Source organism: Platalea leucorodia (assembly GCF_965183815.1).
Source record: "Platalea leucorodia genome assembly, chromosome: 1".
Classification (NCBI taxonomy): domain Eukaryota; kingdom Metazoa; phylum Chordata; class Aves; order Pelecaniformes; family Threskiornithidae; genus Platalea; species Platalea leucorodia.
Window position 1 is genome coordinate 162,593,805 of NC_138823.1, and position 13,588 is coordinate 162,607,392.

The 13,588-nt window shown below is 37.7% G+C and overlaps 1 protein-coding gene across 1 annotated transcript in view; it reads right to left on the minus strand.

The window, feature by feature from the left end:
- LOC309598807 (sodium channel protein type 5 subunit alpha-like) overlaps positions 1-12,137 on the minus strand; it is a gene marked incomplete at both ends in the record, with an annotated part of 35,247 nt that extends 23,110 nt beyond the window's left edge. Inside the window, 10 exons of the mRNA XM_082329751.1 lie at positions 439-615; positions 1,589-1,786; positions 2,295-2,436; positions 3,110-3,167; positions 5,462-5,671; positions 6,528-6,619; positions 7,370-7,498; positions 9,048-9,155; positions 10,748-10,866; positions 11,883-12,137. Coding sequence (XP_082185877.1) covers positions 439-615; positions 1,589-1,786; positions 2,295-2,436; positions 3,110-3,167; positions 5,462-5,671; positions 6,528-6,619; positions 7,370-7,498; positions 9,048-9,155; positions 10,748-10,866; positions 11,883-12,137 — 1,488 coding nt within the window. The remainder of the gene's footprint in view (positions 1-438; positions 616-1,588; positions 1,787-2,294; positions 2,437-3,109; positions 3,168-5,461; positions 5,672-6,527; positions 6,620-7,369; positions 7,499-9,047; positions 9,156-10,747; positions 10,867-11,882) is intronic.
- Between the last annotated feature and the right edge of the window lie 1,451 nt (positions 12,138-13,588).

Below are 13,588 nucleotides of genomic sequence, written 5' to 3' on the forward strand. Positions count from 1 at the left end.
ATCAACCATACCAAGTCCAAAACTCTTATTTAATTTAGATTTTTCAGGAAGGATTTTGCTCAGAGTTTAAAAGGCAGATAATAAAATCCTCGCAACTGTAGCAGCTCTGTTTGTGATAAGCTTTATATTTATATTTTAAGTAAGATTTTTTTTTAACAGAGAATGATGGCACAAAAGTTAAATTCTGATAGTCATTTACTTTTTTTCTATTCCTCAGTGTTACAGAAAATGTGTTTTAATTGTTATTATAACTTCCCTTCCATCCTTTGTTTATATTTCCTTTTCAAATGAAATTTTACATATAATTCTTCCTCATCCCAAAAGGATTTTAAAATAAAGACTTAAGAGTGATCAGTGCTTGTAATAGGATTTGGTTCGTGCTTTCAGTTATTAAAATCAGAAAAGCTGTAAGGATCTCAGATTCAGACAATAGATTACCAACTTTCGTTGACTGTCTGTGGACTGTGACTTGGGGAATTGTTCTTCATTATCTTCTATCCCCAAGGACTTATTTCTCTTTTTCCTGTTGCTTCTTTCTTTGATTTCTTTGGTAGACAGAGAAGAGGCTTCAAAGGAGCTAATTGACAGGATATCAATTCCTTTAAGAGCCAATGACTGAAATTAAAACAGAAACATGGATGATACTTTTGCTGGGTACTTTGAATATAAGCAGGAAAAAAAAAACCAAACAACAAACAATAACCTTCTGTGCTCTGTATTATTTCCTCTTAACAATTTGCGTTTTACAAAACTCATTAAAAATCTTCCAATATGTGATAACACTAAAAGAAAGAGGAGAGAATTTCCCCAACATATGGAGCACTGAACAATTTGCTATTTGCAGTATGTTACATGATCGCATGTATTGGGCCTGCCAGGGGCAAAATAATCACATTATAGCTCCTATTCCTCCATATGGCAGATTTGCTGACAATAAAAATACTCAGTTTGAAACTAATGCTGTAGAATATATCCATTTCCCCAAATAAATGCTCAAATAGGATTAAAATTCTGTCTTTTCATTGGGGATCCTTGGGACTGTATTCACACTGTGGCTGACTTTCCTTCCCATTCTGAATTTAGGACAACGTTTTCAAAACACAGGAGTATTTTGTTCCAGAAGCTTCTAAGCCATTTAAGTTACCAAGAGACTTTTCATTCAACTACAACAGGTTTTGGCTCAGTTGTTAATGCAGTTGATCAATGAAACTACTGTATATTTCTCTGCTCAGCAGTCCACAATGATAAAATAGAAGAAAAATTAAAAAACAACTACATTTTCTTTGGAAACTGCTAGTTGATCGAACTTTACATTTTCCAGATTTTAAAATACTATTTTTCTTACAGTAACAACAGCATTTAATGCTCATTATCCACAACAAAATTCATTGTTTCACAGGAGAAATACACAGCTGAACAAGGAATTGCTCCTGTAGCTCTAGGAATCACTACTTTCAATAAGTTATCACTTGCTCCTGTTCCCATGAGTGACTATTACATACAGCTGTATACAAGGAGTGATGCTTTTTCTTGTGTGACTGACAATAGAGCAATGAGACTAATGTTTGCAAGGGAAAAATTTATGTACCTCCTGCTCCTTCTGTAATAATTCCATGGCTTCTCGAAATTTCCTTTCCTTTGCCTCTGTTTCAGCAATGGTGGCCTTGTTCTGGTCTTCGTATGCCATTGTAACTACAGCCAGAATCAAGTTGACTAGATAAAATGAGCCCAGAAAGATGACCAGCATGAAGAAGAGTATGTACACCTTCCCAGAAGCTCTGAGGGTCTGTAAGCAACACACCCCAGAGATAAAAATTACCATAAAAAACATCAAATAGGCATTCAATGTCTCTCTGAAATCTTTAGAAGCATTCAGCTTCCTAGACACAATGCTTTAGGAAGCTTGAATGAAAAGATATCCTCCTTGGCCCTTCTTCCCCCTCTTTCTCCCTCTTCCTATACCATTGCCTATGAACCACTGATCATACACCCCATGAGGACAATGGAGGAGGCATTTTTGTATTTTTGAAGGACAATACAGGTCCCTTTTAGCACTTTTATTTTTTTTTTTTTTAAGTCCATAAACCAGTAGAGTAATAGGGATATTGCTAGGAAGTGCTTCATCGTCCCTTTTCAAGGAGTCACAGCTTGCTGGAAGGGAGAAGGGAGGATCTGGGCTCAATGACTTGCAGCTATTGCTTTTAGTTGAGGTTTCTTTTCCTCTCTACGCATTTTCTGCTTCAGCTACTGCTCTCCCTGGAAGATCAGTTCTGAACTATGAACAGAGCTGGTACCTGCTGGTACAGACGCTCCCAGTAGTCCTGGGTCATCAGGCGGAATAAGGAAAGAAAAGCCCAGCCAAACGTATCAAAACTAGTGAAACCGTAATCAGGATTTGGCCCAATTTTCAAGCACGTATAGTCTGGAGGACAGATCCTAGAAGTAATAATAAAAAGTGGAGCTCTTTTAACTGTGCAGATTTCAAGGAAAACTTCAGCTTATGTGACAGTTCTGATTATTATTCAGCTCTGTGTTTTATTACATTGCAAGCCAATTTTCTACTCCATGTAGTATTGGCTGGAAAGTGGGATGGAAAAAGCAACACCCACAACATAGCAACAAAGGAAGAAGACAGGCTGGAGTAGACCACCAGCCCAGGGCAACTCCCACATCACCAATCCTCATCCCCTATCCATCAGTGCAAAGCAGCCACATCTCCCTCCTTACCCAAACCTGCCCTCCAAAATCCATGTTTTGTTTTCCAGATTAACACTCATCAACCTTTACAGAGAGGAGTGTGTCTGTCCTGTGCTACATCTGAGATCCTTCATGTTTTCAGTTCTCTCATACATCCATGGGGAAGAGAAAGACGGCACTTCTGGAAAGGCTCAAAGGAATTTAGACCTGAATAAGCCAGCTGCAGGTTCATGCTTCATTCCCTACAAGTATTAAATTATCTGACTGTTTACTATATTTTGTTGTCTGTGTTCCTGTTTCTGCATTCAAGGGAAGCCTGGAATTTCTGCTTTTGTCTCATATGACTGAGCGAATACAGAAGCGCTGAGGCAGAGAAAGCTTCCAAAGAAGAAATATTCTTAAGTGCACTTACCCAGCACCAGGACCACACAGCAAAATATCTGAGGTGCCTCTTTTCTTAGCAAAGTATGCTATAAAAAAAGGGGAAGAAAATTCAAAAACAACGCACTTTTTAGCCCAAATTCTCTATCCTTTAATATAAGTCGTGATGAGTAATCGGTGACCTGTAAGTGTATGTAGACACACAGACAGGTTTCCCACACTCACAATAACTGCACCAGATTGCAAGATGTCCTGTCCTCATTTATAAACATGCATGTGCGTATACACAAATTTCAGACTGAAGGCAGTCCTTAAAACAGAATTTTTAAAAATATTATCACTTCGGCCACATCTGCATAAAGGAAATAAGGAATTGGAGGGCACAGGCTCACGCACAGTCCCTGGTTTGGTAATCATTAGCACAAACTCTGGCACAGTTTTGGCCCGTAGCAATTAGACCTCTCCAGGACAGTGTACAAACATCATTTGGGGTAGCATAGACCAGTTCTGTTTCCAATAAGCAATAAAAACAGAATCTTATTGAGGAGGAAGAAAAAGTATTTGGCAGCGTGGATATACACCACGCCATGTCACTACTCTGCTGAGCCAGACAGCAGGTCCTAACCCTGCTTCATTGAGAAATACAGATTTTTTCCATTAGGATGCTGGAGCTGTGGCCTTTTTGACCTCTTCCCCTATTTCTCTTAGCACGAGTTACTCTGATGCCTGAGCTAGCAGCAGACTGAAAGTAATAGCTTTAGTGCTAATAGCTAATTAGCCCTATTAAGATGTGGGTTTATTATCTCAGATGCAAGGGAGTTCTCATGGTTTCCTGGTGCTTCTCAAACCTCAGCTCTGCTCATCAGGTAAGTCAGCATGATTCAGAGCTAGCAGGAGTCTTTAGTGTCAGCTCTACTGTACCATGTAAAGACACCACAAAGGAAAGAGTCACTATCTTTCCACCCAAATTTTTTTAAGAAGATTCAGCGATTGAGCTTCAGAGAATCATAACAACATGTAGTTCTCCATGTTGGGGATGGGAATGTCACACAAAGTCAGGACCATAAAAAATATACAAAGCAGCCCATAAAAAATATACCAAAAAATCATGTAATAGAAAACTGGGCTTACAGTGCTATAAGTTCTAAATCCTGTAGGAAAGTCATCTAGCTTTCACTGAACCTGTCTGTGATGTGAACAAGACAAAGCTTGTGAAGAAACACAGATTTTTAATTTCTTGAGCCTTACTTTCTCTAGACTATTGCCTTTATGCAGCTGCAATGTTCTGCATAAAAAAAAAAAAAAAAAAATGTTCCTTTCCTGTTTCTTCAGCACAGAAAATTAGTATTTTTAGCCAAAGTTTATCACATCCATAGTCTCTTCTGTGCTACTCTAGTCATTACCTGGTTTCTTTTGAAGTTTGGTTACAATTATGATTTTTATAACATTCTGTATCTGTAATGACTTTTTTCTTTTGTGCGGTTTTTTTAGTAGGAACAAGAGTTTCTTGCAAAAAGTTTTTCTCAAAAATCTTTTATATAAAAGACTTTCTCCCCCTGGACTATGAAGTTATTAAAGAAATCCTGTCTGAACAAATCTCCCACACAGACTGCATACAAACAGCAATCCTTTGTGGCTTTTTTATGTATTTCAACATTTCCCTTGGGAGAATGCTTTTCTCCCTATATAACTGCTGCTATGTTTGAACTTGCTGGTGAAGATTTTCTTCAATGATGAAGATTTCTTCTTATTTCTGGCATAGATATTGTTTATTTTGAGTGTATTTTTTTCATGCACATTGAGGCTTTTCCTTTCTGAATTGCATCTTACAGTTGCTGTTCCTCGGAGAATGCTTTGGTGTGTTTTCAGATCTCTGCTCTATGCTTCCATCACCAGCCTCAGTCAAGACGTATACACGAAAGATGTATATTATATACATCTCTTATATAAGACAAAATATATATCACAGAGATGCACACGATGCGAAGAAGAAAGTAACTCTGACTTTTAAACCAAAATTCCTCTGTTTCACGCTGAAGAGTACTTCACTGGGCAGCAAAATGAAGATGTATGGACTCTTCAGCACGTAGTAAAAGGTGAACTTTGGGGAATTAGGAGCAGAGAATGAGCTAATGCATGTTTCAGTTATTGTCATACCATTCTGGGAAACAGAGCTGGACATTACTGGAAAATTTGGGAGTGCTGTTTGTTATAATGAATGGAAGGGGTGCATTCCTGGATGCCTGCAAGCTGCTCCGGCAATCTGAAGGCCATTATCAGGTAGTTGCTCATCAAAACATCAATATCATTTACAGCAGTGATTCTACATGCATGCGTAGGTGTCTATATTATCCTCTAAAAAGGAATTAAGGAGAAAAATTACCTGTATCATTAGCAAACATTTCATAGGATTCCCATGTTTTGTTAAGTAAATAAGACTCTGTAGAGTTCCTGACGCACTTATGTCTCAGATTGCCCTTAAAAAGCTGGAGGCCTATGAGGGCAAAGACGCTCAGGCAGAAAACGGTCAGGATCATCACATTAGCAAGTTTCTTAACAGACTGGATAAGTGCCCCTACAATGATCTTGAGTCCTAGGAAGACAATATACAAAGGAAAAACAGGATGAAAAACTGAGATTCATATGTCATACTTGATTAGAGTTAAAACAATGTGTAACAACCAAAGTACTAAAATTACTTGATAATATGTGGCAAACATATTTGCAATCAAGTATAGTTTGGATGAGAGAGTAATTAATATGAGATCATTTTTTTTTCCTCATTTGATTGACACTACAATTTCCAGATGTTCCTTTAATCCCTGTAAAATATTTAGGCAAGGATGAAGAACCAGAGATAGTCTAGTCTTTCTTATCCAGAAAGAATAATATGCATAATTCAAATGAAATTTCCAACACTGGTAATCTGTGAAGAAACAGGGAACACTGGAAACAATAGTGACTATGATCAAAAAGACCAGAATGAGAAGATAGAGCCAACCTACTGGTTCTTAATTTGTATTTTGTCATAAGAAAGAACCCACTGGCTTTATAACTAAGAAAAAAGTGAAAAGGAAACTGTGTTCCCAGGGGTGATGCAAGATGATTAATAGCAAACTCCGTTCATTCACCAGAGGGGTTTTGATTGAACCCATAACACATAGACCAGCTAGAAGAACATTCTGTAAAACTGACATTATAAAGTGTTAACAAAATCTTTAAAAGCATGATGAAAATAAATTAAATACAAGATTGTTTCTAATGCTTTATTTACTCTGGTTGGGCCAGGTGAACTGAGGCACTATTTGTGTCCACAAATTCCGCTGTATCTGCAATCAACAAAAGATACAGAAAAAGGAGAAAAAAAAAAAAGGCAAAAGCCAACATTTTGATTGGAGCAAGAATCAGTTGTAAGTAGCAGAAAATATTCAGCAAATAGGGTTTCTTACCTGGGACTACTGAAATGGTTTTTAAAGCTCTCAGAACCCTGAAAGTCCGAAGGACTGACACGCTCCCCAAGTTACTAAATGATCCCACATACCTGTAAAGTCAGGACGTGATATGTCAAGTAGTTGAACGGAGTAAACAGGGCAGTTATTTTACAGTGGTCATTCTTAACTGTCAATCTTTCCAAGCATATTTTAAGTATTAATAAACTACATATCAAAGATTTGTCTGAAGACTTATAAAATAGAAACCGATTTCTTGATTATTAGAGTTTCCTTATGAGGTAGCTCTTGGTTTGTGCACAGCTGCTTTTGTGTCAGCATCTTAAAATATCATGCATTTAAAATATAAACAAAGACAACACTCAAAATTATTAATTTCAGGCTGAAACACTGGCAGAACTGGTTTGATCTCCCTTCCGTAGCTGCACCTCAAACTATGATTTTTGGAAATACAGAGCTCAAATGTAATCCACTGTCCTGGTGTCTATACACATCACTCTTTTTTTCAAACTTACACTATGATTCACAGGATCAGTATGTCTGTATTTGACAGCCCAGCTATTACATTTCAGTGATTGAAATGCATCCGTTCACGTATACTCACCACAGGGTATATCTTGCTCTGCACAGCTCTATTCCCTTCTTGAAAGACTCATACATTGTTGTTATACAATGAGCAATAAAACAAGGGGAAGAGTCAATGTCCTAGATAATTTCAGATGCAGTTAGGACCCACAGGGGTTTTTTTTTGTATTGCAGACAGCCTTTTGCACCACAGCAACAAGAACTTCAAATACAGAGAGCGAGCACAGGTAATCCATATTTTATATGTTCCCACTTACGCCATAACGATAACACTGAAGTCCAACCAGTTCCAGGGATCTCGAAGGAAAGTGAATTCGTTTAGACAGAATCCTCTTGCCAATATTTTTATTAATGATTCAAAAGTGTAAATGCCAGTGAAAGTAAATCTAAGGAAAGGAGAAAAGCGCCAAAGGAAAACAGCAATATTAGCAATTAACAGAAGAGACACGGTCAGACTATTTACTGTCTAGGCCAACAAACCAAGGCAATGCTGCAGAGAAGCAATGGAAAGACTGCTGTTGATTTCAGTGTATTTCTATCGGTATGACTCTACTGACTCGTGGAGTTTGAGACAGTAGTTGACTGCAATCTGGACATGGCTGTTAACATGCACGCCTGTAACATGTTTTTTTGGCATTCAACAATTTTTTTCAAACACTTTCATGTGTGTCCCCATAATTTTGGAAACGCAAAACTCCTAGCTACTTGCTAAAATAAAGATCAAAATTTGTATCTTCCTCTGGTTTCAATGACCAAGTGAATGTGCGATATGCTGTATATTATTTACTTTGGGCACGCAGCATTTGTTTCTGTGCAGAATGTTTAAAACACTTAGAAAAATACAAGAGTACGGGATTTTCAGTTTAAGATGGCAATTATTCTTATTAATGGAAAATTATCAGTAAAAGCTCTTCTGGACTTCTTGAGTGCACTTATCATTTCAACAAGAGAGTGATCTCCCTATGGAATTCAAAAGGCATTCATTTGGTAGTCAGCAAATGCACTAAGAAATTATGTGGATGCAGTGCTTCCCTTTTCATTTGGAAAGAAGTATTCTGAAATTATTACTGAAATGCATTTGAACAGTAGTTTTGACGCCAACAGCAGATACAACTCTTATCTAACCTTTATGCTTTCATAAGTAGGGAAGTATCCCAGCATCTGCTGCAGAAATGTATATTAATAACAGGCAGAGTCTTGTTCCTGCTTGCATGAGGATTTGCCATTCCCAGCTGTTTCAGTGTCGTGTAACATGAGATAGTCAGAAACAATTTTAGAGCTGTTTTTTAAAACTAAGTATTTTGGAATCTTTTCCTTTGCGTTAGGTGCTAGAATTATCAGAGTTTGTATTCTAACATTTTTATGCCAAACTGAAGATGTGAGAGCTGAAATACTCTTTTAAAAAAAATAAAAACATGGGATTATCCAGTTTAAGTGTGACTACAAAGGCATGGATTTATTGTGATTTAACACTGCAAGTGTTGGCAGCACTGAAGATAAGAGCTTTACTTTCTAACAGCATCCTGAAGGCCAAGAGCTTCTGACAGAACATTTTATTAGAGCAAAAATCAGCATTTCAATATTATTAGAAAGAATTTTAAAAGACAGCAGCTCTTGGTGTGCTGCATCAGCATAAGCAACAATGGGAAATGCATCTGGATAAAGAGCAAATAATTACTTCAGAAATTGGGATAATAAACTGCGGAACTTAATCTATACTCACTCTGCCTTATAACACCACAGTTTTTGTAGATATTGAGTTTAAAGACAAAAATACTCCCTCAAAGCAAAAAAAAAAAAAAAAGACAAAGTCCTAACACAAGCAACTTTCCTTCTAAATCCCCCATAAACTATCTTGAATGAAGGTGGCAAGATATGTGTCAATAATTCAATATAACTACAGAATTAAAAATATACATACCCACAGATACTTACTCAACATACTTATTCCATGAAGGAGATGCAGAAGCCTTAAAGGACTCAGTGAGAGCCATGAATACACAATTAGTTATAATAGTGCACATGATAAACAAAGTGAATAAAGTAAGTCACGGGAGTGAAGGCAAAGAATATGACATTGATTCAGAAATGTAACTAGATATTCTATCAGTCATAGATGTAGTATCTGGTTTTGAGTTTAAAGCACATGTAAGAACAGCACGCACATGTATTTGCTGATTTTGAGTCACGTTAGGCAACAACACGCTACCGTTGTTATTCATGGCATCTGGACTTCTGTATGGGCTAGTGATCTGCTGCTCTAAGCATTGCAAACTTGGTAAATGGACCTTCAACCGCTCAACGAGTGGGAGGAGGGATGCATTTTTAGCTTCAATTTATAGCATAAAAGTTAAAAACTCACCCAAGGTCACAGACATGAAGCCAAAAACTGACTAAATTGGCAGAGCTGCACTCTTCTGAAGGGACAGCATGAAGTCTGCCAGGATACTTGCAGATGTCTCAAAGGACTCTAGATGCCCATGTTTAGCCAACTCTTAGGGCTGCCCAGCTGCTCTCTGGGACCTGCTGACTGTAGGGGATGTATGGGACCTTGGGCATCTAGCTCACGTGTAGACACCTAAGCTTAAGCACTTGGCTCTGGAGCTGAATCTCATGCCTTGTGTCACACCACACGTTTTGGCAATGCAGGAGGTAGATGTCCATGGGAAAGACATCTAGCCTTTCCATCATCCATCCTCTCCATCCCCACAAAAGATCTCCTGGCTTTACCTCTAGGCACGATCAAACTGTCACAAACTCAGGAGCTGGACCAGTAGTGTTGAAATGCCAATATCAGCCAACTTGCTGCCTGGGAAAAGCCTCAGATAAGAGGCATCACTCCTCCAGGGATGTCTATACCCAGCTACGATGACAACTTTGGACCCATTGCAGCTAACTCAGCACCACACAGCCAGGAAACGGCTGGAAACCTAAAATCCACACATGGATACCACAGACTCTTCACTGGGCCTGATTCAGCCCCAAGCAATAGCGTTATTGCTCTGGTCTCATTCCCCAGTGCCAAACTGGAGCAATATACTAGTGATTCCTGTCCCCTAAATTTGATGTATGAGGTGGGATCTATAGTACCTTTATATTCCTGTAACAGCATCCCTGGAAATTTTTGCTTTCATATACCAAAGATACATTTTTTAATCTGATTTCCTAAAGAAACTAAGTTTGCATAATCTTTCTTTCTATGAGTTTTCATATGTGTGCCTATCTCAGCCTTGTTTTCTTAAAATTGGCCAATGGTTGATCAGCTTTGGCACATGAGTTGAATTTAATTCTTATAGTTTGGGTAAACAGAAGATGAGAAAGGGACAGAGATCTTATTAGCCTTCTCACTGAGAAAGGCTTCAGCATGAGATACTTGTTTATGAGACATCAGGAAATCAACATCAGAGACCATTCTCAAAACACAAATCTGTAGAAAATCAGGCTTCATTTTCCCCAGTACTCACAAAACTATTTATTTCTAAGTAGCACAAGAGCACCAAAACAGTAATAATTCCTAAGATAATTCATAATCAGAATCTGGAGTGAGGAAAAGACTACATTCATTCAATGCTCTAAAATACATAAGCACAGGGTTTCATAATCAAAAAAAGCAAATAAAGCCAACAAAAGGATATAAATGTACTAAAATTTTAATTGCTGTTCTTCGAATTGGATGGAAAGGACTGAGAATCCATAAGGCACGTGTAGCCGTAAATCTGAAGATTGTTTTCTGTTTGTTTAGCACTATGAAAACCTTCAAAAAAAAAAAAAAAAGAAACATGAAGTAAAGTTTTCAGGAGGTTGAACGGAGAACATATTTTTGTACTATATCCTGTTGTATCAGTGATGAGCAAGAGCTTGATTTTAACTTCAGTTTGTTTGTTTAAATGGGAAGACTCTTTATAATATTTTGCTATCCTTTCATCATAAACTGATGAAAGAGTTAATACCCATTAACTGTCAAGCTGCAAAAAAATCCTCAGCATGAACTTCTTTTTTAAACCTTAGGACTTGCGAAGAGTTGTACACAGAACAAATCTTGTTTATAACTATTCTTTTAAAATAAATTGAACCTCTCATTGAGTCAAGATATACAGAGGTAGAAGGAAGAATTGCAGCCTCTGTCATTATTTGCTATTGTTGATAGTGATCCTCTAGCTCTAAGGCCACAGAAATCAGTTCAAAGCATTAACCATTTCTCAAGCAATAAGTATAATTTCCAATGGATTAGTTCCCATTTCTCTGTTCTTTATTGAATATCATATTCTTCAATACTTCATGACTAAGATATGGAGCTTGAATAAGTAGGTTTTAAGGATTCATCAGCAAATGTCTTAAAATAATTTTTATACTTAGGTGATCATTTATTGTACATGTAAGTGGAGCATAAGCATTGAGATAAAGAGGAACATGTTATTTCAAATCATAGGATTTAAGAAAATTTATAAAATTATTATCATTTCTTGTAGATCTGACTCAAAACCCCATTTTCTTCCTTTATCTGTTCTATTTTTTCTGCTTCCATTCTGATTCAAATGTTAATTAAGATCATATTACTTAATTCCTATAATTCAAAATGAAGATTTTTTTAAAGAAGATTACAACATGTCATTCAGCTGTGCCGACTGCCTGCATTATTATAACCTAGAAAGGGATGATATTTTTTTCCAAAGGGATGTAAGCAAAACTGTTTGATAGATCATTCACATAAACACTTCTTAGCAACACAATAAAACAAATTAAAATCCAAGCATCTTGGTTGACTCTAACCTTACGATCTTTGTAGTATGGGTCGAGATCCTCCAGCGGTTCCCCAATAAGCTCTGGAGGAGGATTTCCATAGAGAGCTGGTAACTTCTGGAAAGCTTGTAGGTCAAGTTGAGGACGTGGTTTCTCCTCAGGTTTCTGGTCTATAGTATTTCTTCGACAATTCTTCTTGGCAGCAATTCTCTTTTCAATAGCAGCCAAGGATTCGTAAGTGAACTTACGGAAGTTATTGGTACCAGGTAGTAAGAACTCAGCCATTTTTCATTCTTCTCTTCCTGTCACTAATTCTGTCCAAATAATAGAAACAAGTAGAAAGGAAGTCAAGTAATTCCAAAACAGGCAAATTATGAAAATTAAACAACTGGTTGCCCATGCGTGGCTAAGCTGAGCCATCAGCTTCTAAAAAGAAAAAAAAAAATAATCAATACCTTTTTCGGTGAGATGTCTGTTCAGTATTTTTTTTTAAATTATGTGTATCTGATGAGATGTGAGCAGACCTCTATAAACTTAAGAGTCCATTATTTGGAGCACCTCATTTAAGACACCCGTTATCCTAAATGCTCTTGAGCTGCCGTTCAGAAAAAAACTAAGGCGCTGGTTTAACCCAGTATTTGGAAACGGGGGAGTAAAACCCATCAAACTGCAACAACATCAAATATGTGGAAGCTATGTCTGCAACAGAAGGACCAAGTATTAAATTAACTAGTGCAGATGTAAATACTCAGATGGATAACCCATCCTGGTGGTGTCAGCGCAGGAACGAGCAGCGTCCAAGCACCAGAAGATTTAAATGACCCATAGAGTCAGTACTGACTGATACGGTGGACAAAAATGCTTGATCTGACAAGTATGAAGCACAAAGTTTATATTTTATGCCTGCTTGTCAGAACAACAAAAGTGAGATTATACTAGAAAAATACTTTGCATTATTTAATGGAGATTTTTGGTCAGGTATTGGATAGAATCCATTCAACTAAATGCTACCTGAGTCCATACTTTGGCAGCACAGTGAATCCACCCTTCTACCTTAACACTGTGAAAAGCTTCCAAGCAAGGCCATGAACTGCACATATATTGACAGTGGAAAAACTGAAAACGGTATACAGAGTAAGATGATCCAGGCTTGCATCCTTGTACTAAACTCACTCAAAAGCTCTATAAGGAGATTTCCCTAAAATATTTTCTTTGATTATGACCTCTAGGAAGACACTGCTGATTCACTACAGAGTCATGGAACTACTGAGCCAGTGCAGTCCCATCTGCAGACGGTGAAATGATCCCATCTGGTTGAGGACTTTACTCAGGATGGATCACTGCTGAGTCTGCATGGAAGAAGATCACATTAGAGGCACACAGCCAGGTGTTTCCATCCAGAAGCTGCCACCACCATTTCAATGTGTCCTTCAAAGCTGACTCCACAACTAGCAGTCAGAGCTTATCTTGGAAAGTTTAAGCTGTCCTCGCAGGACAGCTGCCAGATGACCTGCTCTTGCACCTTTCCTTTCCAGGCACTATATGTGACATCCCAGGAAAACACAACGTCTGAATCAAGAGGCTTTGTTTTACTGAAAACAGATAATTTTACCACCTGTGTGCTGACTCCCTGTATCTTCCCCTGCCATGCAACGCCATTTCAGTTCTCCCCAGATAGATACAACATGATTTCAGTTGTCCTCACATTGCTGAACTGTAGGAAACCGTTGCTGTGA